The 14,864-nt window shown below is 50.1% G+C and overlaps 1 protein-coding gene across 13 annotated transcripts in view; it reads left to right on the forward strand.

Annotated features, from left to right (window-relative positions):
* The window catches only part of TDRD6 (tudor domain containing 6), a 2,679,339-nt gene that overhangs the window by 1,115,343 nt on the left and 1,549,132 nt on the right, over positions 1-14,864 (forward strand). For 11 of the 13 annotated variants that reach the window (XM_078647663.1, XM_078647665.1, XM_078647668.1 and 8 more), the window contains one exon: positions 3,932-4,027. The exons of the other annotated variants lie outside the window; for them this stretch is intronic. In XM_078647663.1, coding sequence (XP_078503789.1) covers positions 3,932-4,027 — 96 coding nt within the window. The remainder of the gene's footprint in view (positions 1-3,931; positions 4,028-14,864) is intronic. 13 annotated transcript variants of the gene reach the window in all.

The following is a 14,864-nucleotide window of genomic DNA, read 5'->3' on the forward strand; positions in this document are numbered from 1 at the left end:
TTTCTAGACTGTAGAAACGCTAGGCCTACAATGCTGAACCCTTGGATTAGAAGCAGGAGGCCTAGGGACGCCGTGTGCAGAGTGGGAACTCTCACGCGTAATGCGGGAACAAGTCTATGGATACTAGCAATCACAAAGTTACTGTTCTCGGGCGAACCCGACTAGGTGGGTCGAAAACAAGAGTGGATCCGAACACTTAGGGTGTTGGGCTATGCTGGAGCACCGGAGTACTCAGTTTACCTAGCCCAGGGGCTGCGGCTGCATAGGGTTCAAGTTGCGTCGGAAACCCTCGTTGAAGAACCAGGAGCCTGAAGAAAGAAGTTGCTGGCAGGCGGCCAGTGAAGAAGTTCGTGGTGATCCAAGCCTGGATCAGGGAAGAAGACCTGTAAGCAGAGGGGACCAAGTTCTGAATCACTAGCCAGTGATTTAGGTGGGCACCAGGATGGCACCGGACGAAGTCACCTCGACCAGGTGAGTGGGCGCTGCTGGGCTCTGCAGTCTCTCGGACCAGGAGGTGTTGTCGGCGACCAGGATGGAGGTGCGAGCTGTCCCACGAAGGTATCTGCTGTCGACTTCGCTGGACCCAGGATTGGGGCAACAAGTCTTGGCAAATGCAAGCCCACGCGGTGGACTTAAAATGGAGTCTGGAGTGGACCAGGAGGGTCCAGGGTGCTCCTCTTTTGGAGGGGAGCAAGGGCTAGTCTGGAGCAACCAGACCAGCGGTGGTTGTCGGCGTGAAGCGTCGTAAGAGGGCCACTAGCCAACGGGCAAGTGACCTGGACAACGCGGTGAGCAGCAAAGAGCAGAAGGGCCCCACGCAGATCTCGTGGATGCAGGGGGGCTGAACTTCGGTGCTGGAGCTGCTCGGGGTCGGGGCTTCTCTTACCCCAAAGCACTCAGTCGAGGGTCACTCGGTGGTCGTGCTGGACAAGCGTCGTGCAGTCTTCAAAGATGGCCGGTCCCTCGAGGTCTCGTCACACCCACGGATCACAGCTGGGCTGATGATGCAGGTTGAGGTCAGAGGTGCCAGGGAAGCCGGTTCTCGTCGTGCTGGGCAGTCTTGATCCTGAGGAGAGACTTACAGCAGACCGCGATGCTTGGTTGGTGCCTGCTGCTGCAGGGTGACTACTCCTTAGTCACAAGGGAGAAATCTTAGGAAGAAGTCTTGAGTTCCTTTCGTAGAAAGTCGGTTCAGGATTCAAAGATTGATCTAATTTGGAAGGGGGCCAGTTCCTACCTTTATCCTGCAAAAAGGGGCTGGCAGGCGACTAAGTCCTGCCCTATGGGTGGGACTAGGAGGGGGGTGGTTACACCCCTCTCCTTTGGCGGGCTTTCCCCAGATCAGGGGCTGGAGTGCCCCTGGAACTGGTTCAAGCCGGCCTATGCATAGTGAGCACCGGGGTGCCACTTGCAGTCACCTTCCTCTAAAGCCTTGCCTACCTAAGATACACAAAATCCTGTCTGGGACGGTGCTGGCACCGCCCCTGGCAGGAAACCATTTGTCCTTGCCTCCTGTGCTGGGAGGACTCCCAGCAGCAGGAGGGCAGACTTGTGTCTCGGTGGCAGCATCCGTCTTGTGGAGCTGAGGCTATGTCTGACTTTAACCGGGGTTACAGGTTACATACATGTCGTGTCCCTCTAGAAGGGTGGAATGCTAACCCCGTCGCCAGAATTGGCGAGGGGTTAGTATTCCAATTCGTATGACACCTTACTCGACATGTTTTGATAAAGCGATACCAGAGTTGGCATTTAACCGCGAGGATTATAATGCACTTAAGAGTATATGGTATGCGTTATCATGGAACAGCTATTAGGACTTGGTACCGCAAGCTGCAAAGGGGCTCAGCTCATGCCAGAGCACCATTTCACATTATTCCATGCACTCTGCCTTCAGGATTGTTAAGGCCTGCCATAGGAGTGACTGATGGGAATATATGTGTCCATTTTAGGGTTAGATATAGGAATACTATATCTAAAGCAAAGGGTGATTGCACGACAGCTGGGGCAAGGTGGTGTAGCCAGTTGTCAGATTTGGATGGCCAGCCAGGGTTGGCATAATACATGCTGCAGCCCCTGGTAGGCCCTGGGTACACCTATGCCCTGGGCACCTAAGGTACTCTGTACAGGGACTGATAAGGTGACTCAGTATCCAATTAGGTATGTACCTAAGGTACTTGGAATCCATTTTAACAGAGAGAGCAGTGGGCCTGGGGTCCTGAATAGCAGGGCCCCAGGTCAACTAAGTCAGAAAACCAGCAAAACACCAGGCAAAAAGTTGGGGGCAACCATAGTCAGGGATCTACCTTCCTACACCTTCCACCTTGGTCAGTCCATTACCCTACCTACCTTCTATCCTTCCCCTCACCCTTCTAAGGAGGAAGAGAGACTGCACCGTCTGGACCCCAAAAGGGCGGTGTCTTTTTACTTGGACAGATCTAAAGACTTTTGTTTGGATGACCAGCTCTTCATTGGGTTTGCTGGCTGCAAGAAAGGAAGAGCGGTCCATAAAAGAACCTTGTCGAGATGGATCGTCCTCTGCATTAAGATCTGCTACTCTTTGGCCGGTAAGGAACCACCAGAGGGTATAAGGGCTCACTCTACAAGGGCTAAGTCTTCGACCTCTGCATTGGCTAGAGGTGTTCCTGTGGAGGATATTTGTAGAGCGGCAACTTGGTCTTCCCTCCACACTTTCGCGAAGCATTACTGCTTGGATTCCGAAGTGAGGAGGGACGGCCACTTTGCGCGTTCTGTCCTTCAGGATTTCCTGGTTTAGAAGAGTGGACACCCTCCTCCGGGAGTGGGGACTGCTGTGGGACTCTATTCACAAGGTGAGGAATCCACATGGCAGATGTATCTATCAGAAGAACAAGTTACTTACCTTCGGTAACGCTTTTTCTGGTAGATACAATATCTGCCTGTGGATTCCTCACTGACCCACCCGCCTCCCCGTTGTCCACTCTTCTATGCCAGAGTTACTGTAATGTATATATAATTTGTTGTCATGGAAATGTTTCAATTGCTTTCCTGCATTTGCTTTACACTGTGTTTTACCTTGACTAGTGTGTACTGTGTATACTTTGTATATATCTACTGTCATTGGTCCGTCCGTGTGCCTCGATGGTACGGAAAAAAGGGCGGAACTGATGTCATCACGCCGGCGTGGACCTGTTATAGGCGTCGGTGGCGTCAGCGGAGTCGCGAGCGATGTCGTGTCTCTATGACGTTCGAGTCCACGTCGGCGCGAGGCTACAAAAAGAATTTCCGAATGTTGCTGACGCAAGGGGATATTCACAAGGTGAGGAATCCACAGGCAAATATTGTATCTACCAGAAAAAGCGTTACCGAAGGTAAGTAACTTGTTCAGTAGGTACTTACCAGTAAGTCAGATATGCCAATAATGGAGAACCAACTGAAATCACCATTTAGACGGGGAACATTGGCACTGATTAGCAGTGGTAAAGTGCCCATTGCATGTAAACCAGCAAAAACGAAGTCCATCACACAGTAGAAAATACAGGAAGTAGAGGCTAAAAGACATGGGAAACCACACCAAGGATGCCAGATCTAACAAATACACACATCAGTTGACCCGTATGGCCTTAAGTTAAAAAAGCCCGTCTTAAAAACAAATCTCTTAAAATCTAAAGACTATCCAGAGGACCTCTTGAAATTGTAGTCTCTGACTGACATGCAGGAAGCTCATCACATCAGCATTGCACTGACTAATGTTTAAAAGACCTAAACCAAGTGTTTCAACTATGCGTTTAAAGGTCTTCCCTCTTGCAAACATGTTGATCTGTAGCACATAATTTCTCTGGTAAACCATATATTCAATTAACTTTAATATAGACTTATCTCGGAAAATAATTTACTTTCTTTATTTTGTTGCATTTCTTGCTTTTAAACCGATTTTTCTTTTGGCCTGTTGTAGAAATGTCATCCAGCAGTTTGAAGGAAGGGACACTGGTCGTTAAGGACACATCTCCTCTACAGACCACGACCAGTAAATCAACTGATCGAAATTTAGGTACAGAATGGCAGATGGCCTGTTTTGGATGTTATAGAGAATAGTTTCACTGTACACTCACACTACACCTTCAGACTGAGTGAAATGGAAATGGAGTCCAGTTTCATGCACTAAACTCATAAAAGTTTCCTATTAATGTAGGAAAAACTTTGCATTACATAATCGTTTGTCTATTAAGAAATGTCTAGACTTCTGAATATCACACTTCTGTGTATCGATGCTTAGTAAAATGTTGTTGGGGAGTAAACGCTTTGAAAAAAGTGCTAGAGTAATTCCACATTGCAAGTTTTTTTATCCGCTTCCCATTTTGATCAGAAAGGTATTGCAGTAGAGCAGACTGGGTGGGCACCTGTTAGCCATAGCCATTTGATAACGGAAATCCGAGTTGAAAGTATGTAATGGCAGTTGTACACATTGTTTGGAAGATTAAGCAGCCCTCAAATAGTACATAAAAGAATAGAAATAATATAATATTTGCGGTCAGGCAGACATAATGCATAAGAAAGTGTAAAAAAGAAACATAACTGAAATCTACTTATTTGCAGTGTGTGTTGTCAGAAGTCTCATTTTGCTTCCAGTTTCATGAGATTTGCATTTCTGGATGTGGGTAGACAAGCAAACAAAGTATGCCCTTGTCGTTAAAGTACTGCTACTTCCCAATAACGCTAAAAGAAAGATGGAAACCTCCAAATGCTGTTTACATTGGCTAGGCTATTGAAAAAGATTCTTGGTGCCAACAATAGAGAACATGATTGAGTAAAGCAAAATAGGAGCCCACTACTACGTTAATCAAACAAATCACAGTAAATATAGATTTAATGCCAATAATATGTCAGTAGTGGACATTCTGGAAAAAAATGAGAGGGAAACATAAAATGCTCATTTTAAAACCTACATTCAACACTTGCATCTTGGTAAATTGAGCAGCAAAATTAAAAGGTTTCTCCCAAATGAGGTCACAAAACGAGTGAAAACGGTATATATTTAAATGTGACGCAAAAGATCCATGGAATGCTGAACATAGTCATTCATTAACCCTCTGTCACATGTCTGGGTTAAATCAATTGATTTTTTTGCTCACCGTGCCATCCCAGTCTGGACCCAGCCATATGCATATTAGTCTTGACCCTGTTCCTCATGGGAACAGTCCAGTCCGAACTGCAATGCCCTTCCTTACCCAGAAACAAACATCCTGGGACCTTTTTCAGGGTGTCGCCAGGCTAACTTGAATCCATTGGTCTTCCTTTTCAGATAGTACAAGTGATCCGAATGTGGTTAAACGAAGGACAGACGTTAAGTAGGCAGAGGGTGGAGGATTAGCTCAAGCACTATTTTGGGGGCTCATACAGTGTATAGTGTTCATAAAGAGAAACATTAAGAACCTGAGTGCTCAATATTTTATTTGGGTCGTTTTTAATATACTTTTAATAAGTTTGTTTGCTACATCGGACTAATGGCGCTGAACAGAACGATTTGTGCTGAGCAGAAGTGGCAAAGCCAATTAAGGAACACGGAACAGGCTTGAGATACTTCAAGTGCAGTTAAATCTAGACGCAGCTCAGCTTTAATGAAAGTTAAACATTAATTTGTTAGGCCCCATTTCATGCTGCTTTCAAGATTTGGTCTAGTAAAAATCAATATCTGTGGACACTTAAAACTGTTTCTGAGAAGAGCTGTTGAGTTAATTACAAAGAGTCTGAACGTAATAGCACATCCGATTTGGAAGGCTTTGAGAATCTGTGAGGCCCCACTCTTGTACGCGTTCATTAACGTTTTTTCTTCTTCATTTGAGCACTCTGTATATAGTGTACTGTTTGTTATTTTTATTAACAGAGTTATGCTCCTATATCATGGGGCACAAAGTGCGCCCTGTTTCTGAGTGGGAGTGATGGCTACCTTCTCAACCCAGATTGTGATATGATTGGCAGTGGTTGCATTGTGGTTCAGTCCAGAAAGACATGTTGGTACTTGCTCCTCTGTGGAGAGACTGCCTACTGGTTCTCCTCAATGAAGGTATGTCCGTTTTGCCACTCTGGGATTATTTGCCTTCAATTTTGAAACCTAAATGTTGGGGTGTATGTGGAGTTAGTGGTTCACAGGTTGATAGTAAATGGCAGGTACACGTTAGAACTTTATTCCATAGTTAACAAAAAAAGTCATGATCATTAGTCTCTAGTTGGCAGTGATGGTACACCCTGTCAAGTAGCGACCCTTCCTTCCAGTCAGGGTATGTGGATTACGCACCCAAGGTAACGCCTGCTCACCCCCTTTGGTAGCTTGGCACAGGCAGTCAGGCTGATCTCTGAGGCAATATGTATTTGTACTAAACACACAGGAACAGTGATATCACTACAAATGGACACCACACCAGTTTAGAGAAATAACCACTATTTATCTAATCAAAACCAAAGCAAAAGAACAAAAATCCAACAGATATAAGCAAAGATATGAATTTCGTAAGAATAGAGCAAAATTACAGTTCATTGAAGTCAATATCGCCAACCAGGGCTATGGTGGCGTCGTGACCAATAAATCCAACAGTTCAGTCCTACACGAAGTCGAGAGCTGGCTACGGCGTCGAGGAAGACCCGCAAACAGTACCTTGAAATTTGAAGCAGCCTCAAGGAGTTTGCGGTAAAGTGTAGTGCAGAGGCGTCGCGAGAGTTTCGAGGCATCTGTGCTGCATGCCAGTGCAAAAGTCGGTGAGGCCTTGAGGTCACATGCGTTGCAGATCGAACGACGTGAGCTCACTCAGGAGTGCTGACAGTAGTTCTGAGGCCTCGGTGTCATCGCTGGAAGTGCATTGCACACTTCACAACGCGGTGTCCGTGGCTTTGGTGCAGGCAGCGGTGTGAGTTCTGTGGTCGCAGTTCAATTCAGGGCTGCAGTATTATTGTGGTCGGTGTTTTGTGGTCCTTACGAGGCGACTAGCTTCAGTGCAAGCAGCAGCATCTGGTAATGGAGTCTAAGTTGCCGTTGGCAGGCCAGGGACTGCGGTGTCGTCTAGGGAGGTGACCACTGCTACGGTTCAAGCCAGCGCTCTGACGTGTTTAACAAAGAGGAGAATAACAGAACACTTGGATTTATCGTTGCCCTGCAAATTGAAGATACTTTGAGAGTTAGGGAAATTGAACAATTGCCATCTTGATCTGATAGAGACTACTAGCCGCAGATTCCTTCATGTAGAATTATCCCCAGGCGTGATAGTGGATCCGTAATTTATTTTTGCCACAGCATCCCTGCGCGCCGGTGGGACGGCATCACGCGACTCTGCCCAGGAGTTTTCCGCGTACGTGACGTCCGCGAGGTCACAAGTCCCAACCCGGCGTGCCTACGTGTGCAACGCGGATTCGGTTCGTGCTCTGGGTCTGTTTAGGCCTTTCCTTTTCGCTATTGCGTGTGTGTGGGAACAGTGTGCGAATGCCTTTGGGTTTTAAGACTTGCTTGTCTTGTGGACGCCTGATTTCGGCGACGGACCCTCACCTCATCTGCATGTGGTGTTTGGGGGAACACAACGACTCCACTGATTGTGAGGCGTGCCAGCAGAGGAAACCGTTGTCCCGGCGGGAGCGCCGGATTAAGCTTCTCTCAGCCCACGTGTCCAGGTGGGTGTAGTAATTTTGCCCGGCCCCTGCGGAGGGTTCTCGAAACCGCGGTCTCCCTCGTCGATATAGTCCTTCTCCCAGGTCGCAAGAGCGTCTCTTGCCTGTCGGTAAGTGTTGCAGTTTGTCCCCAAGTGTCGGTTTCCGGCCTCTCTGGGGGCGTGGGCTCTCCGCGGGTGGTGCAGCCCTGCATGTCGTCCCCTTAACCGCCGTTTCCCGGTGGGTGAGGGGGCGACTAAAGCTCAGATAGAGACGTATGCGGCGGCTTTGCAAGCCTCACTGGCTTCCGCCCCCTCCTCCTGGGACATCAGCGTATCCCTTGCAGTGTGCGGGGCCCTCCATGACGTCGGGGTGGCTGTGGCCCCGGTGCCGACTGGCTCGGATCCAGGTTTGGTGGATGTGGTGATGTTAGGGTGTGGCCCTTCGGGGGTCCCTCCATCGGACCACAGCGCCTCTGCTTCGCCGCTAAGTCCCAAGTCCCTGTGGTGTCGCGGGGCGCACCCCCTAGTCCCTCTCTGTCCTCTGGACAGGCGGCGGCCTTGTCTGAGGCCAAGGTGACACCGCTTCGGCTGCAGCTGGCCCTGGCAGCGCCACAGGGGTTGCCGGAGGGACCCTTTTGCCCCGACAGGGGTCGAGGCTGGCAGGGGGTCTCCTCGTCACTCTTTGGGTCCCTCTCGTCCCTCCACGCAGGCGTTCCCAGCCCCGGTCTCTGAGTGCTGTGGCGGAGGTCATTCCGGCGCCGGACTACAGGGGAAGGAGGGGGCGGTTGGTCCCTGCCTTCTTGTCCCTTTTGTGGGCGCAGTCCATCACTGCGGGGTGTTGGACGGTTCTTCCTGGGTGACTTTGAGTTACCCCTTTTTGCCTTCTGCCAGCTTATTGTGTCATTCTGTCTGGGCTTGCCTTGGTTCTGCCTCTTCTCCTTGGAGTCTCAAGTTTGCTCTTCTCCTTCGGTGCTCCTCTTCCTTGCCTTGATCTTGAGCAGAGGTTTTGTTACCTTGTATGGCCATGGGGTGCTTGGCCTCCTTTCGCCTTGCCTGGTTTGCTCTGCTGAGTGAGGACAGGCTACCTCTTCTTTTTTCCGCATCCCCTTTGGGGTTGGTGATCTTCTGGCTGGGGTTCCCCTTGCCTAGGTGGACGGGGCTCCGCGTTCTGTCTTGGGACTCTGGCCCCGTGGGACCCTCTGTTATGACCAGGCGGGTGGGGTCCTTTCGCAGACCCTCCTTCCCCTTGGGTATGGCTAGGGTATCTATTCTACGTGAAGGAATCTGTGGCTAGTAGTCTATCATATGTAAGAGTTACTTACCTTAGGTAACAATGTATCTGGTAGAGACGATTCTAGCAGCAGATTCCTTCACGGCCAGCCCTTCCTCCCCATTCTGCGAGGACCTTTGGCTTGGTCTTCTGCACTTGCCTCCCTGTGGGTGGCTATGTATTCTGTGAGTGCATTCTTTCTCGCTTTCTGACGGGAAGTGTCCTGTTAATTGTTCCTTTTCCTCCCCTTTTGGCACATAGAAGGATCTGTTTATAGGCGCTTCTGTGCCCTTATGCTCTGGCTGCTCCAAGTTGGGGCCTACCTTCTACCCCATCCCCTCCCCTTCTTCCCCGCTTTATTCCTAGGGTTCTGGGCCCTCTGGGTTGGGGTCTTTTGACTGTAACTCTGCCCTTGTTCCTTATGGGGGTTGTCACACTCTGTGCTGGGGTGGTCTTGGAGTTTTGTTGTTGCCAGTTTGACCCGGACTGGTTTCCCTTCATTGTTATTGGTTGAGGTTGATGTCCTGCTACATGTTATCGGGACATTTTTGCATGCATTTGTCTCCAGGGAGCGGCAATCTCCGTACTGGCAGGGTTGCTGCTCAGGGCTGGGCTCTGTTCTTTATTAGTTTCCTTGCTTTTTGGTATTGCAGTGCCTGGCACTGCTCTTATGGTGGTGTTCCTCACCATTCCCTTTTTCTAATTTTACTGCTCTTTCGCACACTGTTCTATACTCTAACAATTTTGTGGAATGGCTCCGAGTTGTGGCGCAGAATAGTTCTCCTAAGAAAACTGACGTAGGCAACGCCGGGTGGGACTTATGTCACCTCTCTGACGTCACGTACGCGGACAACGCCTGGGCGGAGTCACGTGATGCCGTCTCCCCGGCGTGCAGGGATGCTGTGGCAAAATAAAATTATGGATCCAGACTCGCGTTGGGGATAATTCTACGTGAAGGAATCTACAGCTAGAATCTTCTCCACCAGATACATCGGTTCGAGGCATGTGGGCTGCTGAATTTATATCTATGCATAGATCGCCGCCTAGTGTTGGGTCCGGATGATTGCACATTGTTGTCCTGGAGAGTCTTCGAAGTATCACGAGATAGGTGGCTCCTTCCCTGGACTACAGTGCGCATGGGCATCCCCTCCATGCTCAGATTTGGTTTTTTCCGCCATTGGGCTCGGATGTACTTCTTAACTCAAGTTTGGTATATATATTAGTTACTCTTTTTCGAGGCCAAAAGCCTTGAGGGCGTCGGTATTGTCTTTCGTTCGGTGCCTTTTACCTTTCCAGTTCTTTCAACTGGACTACGGAAGACTTTTCTGCCTTTCGACACCAAAGGCCCTCGACGATCGACGATGGAACGGAGCCCGTTCAAGCGCTGCCCCGTCTGCAACTCTAAATATCCACACATCGACGTGCACCCGATGTGTAACAAATGTCTCTCACCGGACCACGTTGAAGACAGCTGGTATGGCCTGTTCAAAATTCAGGTCGAAGAAAACTCTCCGTCTTCGACGCGCTGCACGACAGTCGGCGCTAGAATCGGCACCGGACCCGGTGAACATCTTCGATGGTGACGACGAAGAACATGTACATGAAGAGGATCCGGAGCACTCGGATCCTGCGTCAGAGCCAGACTTCACCTAGGACGAGGAAGAACTCTATGTCCATGATAAAGACATCGTTGAGGTAGGGGACGACGTACAACCTATCGGAGCCGTTGATGAAGGCTCAAGCGAGGAGCTAGGCCCAACCGCAGTAGCGGGGCCTCATAAAGACTCTTTCACGGCTCAGGTCGAGGCATCGCCGGAGGGCCTTAGCCAAGATCTTCAACACCGTTCTCTAGTCCCGCTTCAAGGCCCGACTAAGAACATTTCCAAAGAGCCATCGGTCGATCGACCACACTCAGTGGACAAATCGAAACCAAAAGACAATAAATCGAATCCGACGCTGGTTAAAAAAAAAACGTCGACTCGATGACTTCGGAACATTCCAAGTCGAAACGTACGTTCGACCCCTCGGGTCGAAAGGGGGCGTCGAACCGAAGATCAGATCGACTACGCCTGTGTCTGCAGTGATACAAAAGGGGGTGGTGATGGACGGAGCATCTGAATCAATCAAACACTCACACCCAGTCAAAAGATCTGGGTTTAATGGAGAAGCGTGGCTCAGTGGTTAGAGGCGGCAGACCCGGAAGCTAAGATCGGCCGTGGACCAGGGTTCGATTCCCTGCCTTGGCGGGTCTCGGGCTCAAAATTCCACGGACTCGACAATTCTCGCTCCGGTGCCTACTCGACTCACGGGGTCACACTCTGCGACTCTGGGCAATAGCTTGCTTAATCTCCACTACGGCCCCTCGCGGCGGGATGCCTGGCTTTCACCTTGTGGATACCCTGCCGGGGTATCTCACAGGGGAATACCAGGACGTGTTCCCTAATCAAGCGCCTTGATACCTTCGGGTGATACGTGCGCTATATAAGTCGCAATACATTTACATACATACATTTAATCCATCACCGTTCTTTAGCCCACTCTGCCACCCCAGTTCAGACATGGCTATATGCAAATCAGTCTGACCCTGTGCCTCGTGGGAACAGTCCAGCCCGAACTGCCAAGCCATGTCTTCCCTGGACGGAAACAAGCTTCCGAGGACCGGTTTCTAGCATTCCAGCCGTCTTCAGCCCGATTTGCTTGAATCCAGTGGCAAAGTGAGCAAGGGACTCACGTCTGGGCATACCCTGCCACACTTATGGCGGCCAAAAGCGGTACAAAAGGGGGTGGTGATGGACGGAGCATCTGAATCAATCAAACACTCACACCCAGTCAAAAGATCTGGGTTTAATCCATCACCGTTCTTTAGCCCACTCTGCCACCCCAGTTCAGACATGGCTATATGCAAATCAGTCTGACCCTGTGCCTCGTGGGAACAGTCCAGCCCGAACTGCCAAGCCATGTCTTCCCTGGACGGAAACAAGCTTCCGAGGACCGGTTTCTGGCATTCCAGCCGTCTTCAGCCCGATTTGCTTGAATCCAGTGGCAAAGTGAACAAGGGACTCACGTCTGAGCATACCCTGCCACACTTATGGCGGCCAAAAGCGGTACAAAAGGGGGTGGTGATGGACGGAGCATCTGAATCAATCAAACACTCACACCCAGTCAAAAGATCCCGGTTTAATCCATCACCGTTCTTTAGCCCACTCTGCCACCCCAGTTCAGACATGGCTATATGCAAATCAGTCTGACCCTGTGCCTCGTGGGAACAGTCCAGCCCGAACTGCCAAGCCATGTCTTCCCTGGACGGAAACAAGCTTCCGAGGACCGGTTTCTGGCATTCCAGCCGTCTTCAGCCCGATTTGCTTGAATCCAGTGGCAAAGTGAGCAAGGGACTCACGTCTGAGCATACCCTGCCACACCTATGGCGGCCAAAAGCGGTACAAAAGGGGGTGGTGATGGACGGAGCATCTGAATCAATCAAACACTGCAGTGAAACACGTCACGCTCCCGTCGACTTCCGGCTCCAAAGATGGCGGCTCTTCCGAAGGCCTCGAGGCCCAAAAGACCATCGATCCGAAGACGAAGAAGCCACTGTTGGTCAAGGCCTTCAACCCGAAGACGAAAGTTGGATCGAAAGACCCGAATGCGTCGAAGACCAAGGGCGTTCTTGCACCGCAGCAACGGCTCGAATCGACGCATGGCCTCAAACGCACTGAACTGTCGAAGTCGGTCGAATCGAAGACACCGACGCCATTGAAGAAAGTCAGTCCGTCGCCGATGCTTACGGCGCCGATGAAGTACGGACTACCCCCAACAGCACGACCTAAACAGGTTCTACATACACAGGCTACCGACTCATCCAAGTCGACGTCGGTTGCTGCAACCACTCAGCCTCGGTCGGACGACGTTGTGTTTCAGCCACCGTCCCACGACAACCAGTCCAAACTCTACATTGACTCCGAATCGGGTCGACTCACCATTTACAAGCGAAAAATCAGGCCTGAAACGCCTATGGAACATTATAGGATACCGCTAAAGAAAAAGAGAGACTCTACCACCTCTCCTGTTCTTTTTGAGCCCATGCAATCATATAATCAGGACTGTACCTACTCTCCCACAAATGTCACTGAGGATGTGGAAGAAGGGGACAATGAGGACCAGTTTAACTATCCCATGGATACTGATCAACATGAGTCCCAGCCGTGGGCTGACACTGTGGACGCTGCTGAGCCACACACTACCCCTGATACTCTTTCATATGCTATCAAGCCTTCGCCTACTGAAGATACTGCTGCGTTCAACGCACTGATTGAGAGGGCGGCACATAACCATGACGTAGATATGCACGCTGATCCAGTGGAGGAAGACTTTATTTTTGATACGTTCTCCACTTCAGAAAGGTCTATGAAAACTCTGCCTATGCTCAAAGGTGTGCTCAAACATGCAAGTGACATTTTTAAAGAGCCCACTAAAGCAAGGGTGGTGAACCCAAGGATTGAGAGGAAGTACAGGACTGCGCCTGTGGATCCTACCTACATCAGGGGACAACTCCCACTGGACTCCTTAGTAGTGGCTAATGCTCGCAAAAGAGCGAACTCTCAGACAACGGGTGATGCTCCTCCTCCGGACAAAGAGTCCAAGATCTTAGAGGCCTCTGGAAAACGTGTGGCAGCTCAAGCTGCTAATATTTGGAGAATCTCCAATTCCCAGGCCCTGTTAGCAAGATATGACAGGGCACACTATGACACGTTAGAGCAGTTACTGCAACACCTGCCAGATGCTTATAAGGAAGGGGCAGAAATGCTTATACAAGAAGGGAAGTTAATCTCCAACGCGTCCATTAAGTGCGCGTTTGATGCAGCCGACACAGCAGCTAGGGCCATAAACACTAGCGTTATGCTCAGGAGGCATGCCTGGCTCCGCATCTCTGGATTTAAATCGGAGATCCAAACTACCATGCTCAATCAGCCAGTAAACCCTGACTTCCTGTTTGGTCCGGAGGTGGACACCACTCTTGAAAAGATTAAAAAAGACACTGAAACTGCGAAATCCATGGGAGCTCTGCAGTCTCAGCAGTTAAGGGGCGGTTCCTTTCGTCGCGCCGGTAACAGGGGAGCCTCAAGAGGACAAGCGTCGCAACAAGCCCAGTACACCAAGGGGGGCACACAAACCACCTATAACAAGAACAATAGGGGTGGATACCGTGGGAACAGCAGCAAGGGCAGAGGACGTGGAAATAATAACACCAGGTCCTCCACCACTAACAAGCAGTGACGTCTTGTCACTGCCCCCGACCATATAACACCGGTCGGGGGGAGACTCCAGCAGTTCCTGCCAGTCTGGGAAAGCATTACCACGGACAGGTGGGTGAGACAACTTATACAACACGGTTATTGTCTAGAACTGACCTCCACCCCGCCCAACATACCCCCAAGACACCGTCCTATGTCCGCCGAGCACATGCACTTATTGCAGCAGGAAGGCATATCCATGCTGCAAAAAGGCGCCATAAAACTCGTGCCTTTAGAACAGCAGGGTACAGGGGTGTACTCACTGTACTTCTTAATCCCAAAGAAAGACGGGTCTCTGCGGCCCATTCTAGACCTCAGACCTCTAAACCAATACATCCTGTCAGAACACTTTCACATGCTAACGTTACAGCAAGTTCTGCCGTTGCTTAGTCAAGGAGATTTCCTAGCAACATTAGATCTAAAGGATGCCTACTTCCACATTCCCATTCACCCCAGTCACAGAAAGTATCTCAGGTTCACCATCAACAACCAGCATTACCAGTTCGAAGTCCTGCCTTTCGGGGTCACTACGGCCCCCAGAGTGTTTACAAAGTGCTTATCGACAGTTGCCGCGCATCTTCGGCGGCAACACATCCATGTCTATCCGTATCTGGACGACTGGCTTGTACAGGCAAAGTCAGCCCAGCAGTGTGCCGACCACATGTCCCACACAATACACCTCCTACACAGTCT

This window comes from Lissotriton helveticus, chromosome 6, assembly GCF_964261635.1.
Source record: "Lissotriton helveticus chromosome 6, aLisHel1.1, whole genome shotgun sequence".
Lineage (NCBI taxonomy): Eukaryota > Metazoa > Chordata > Amphibia > Caudata > Salamandridae > Lissotriton > Lissotriton helveticus.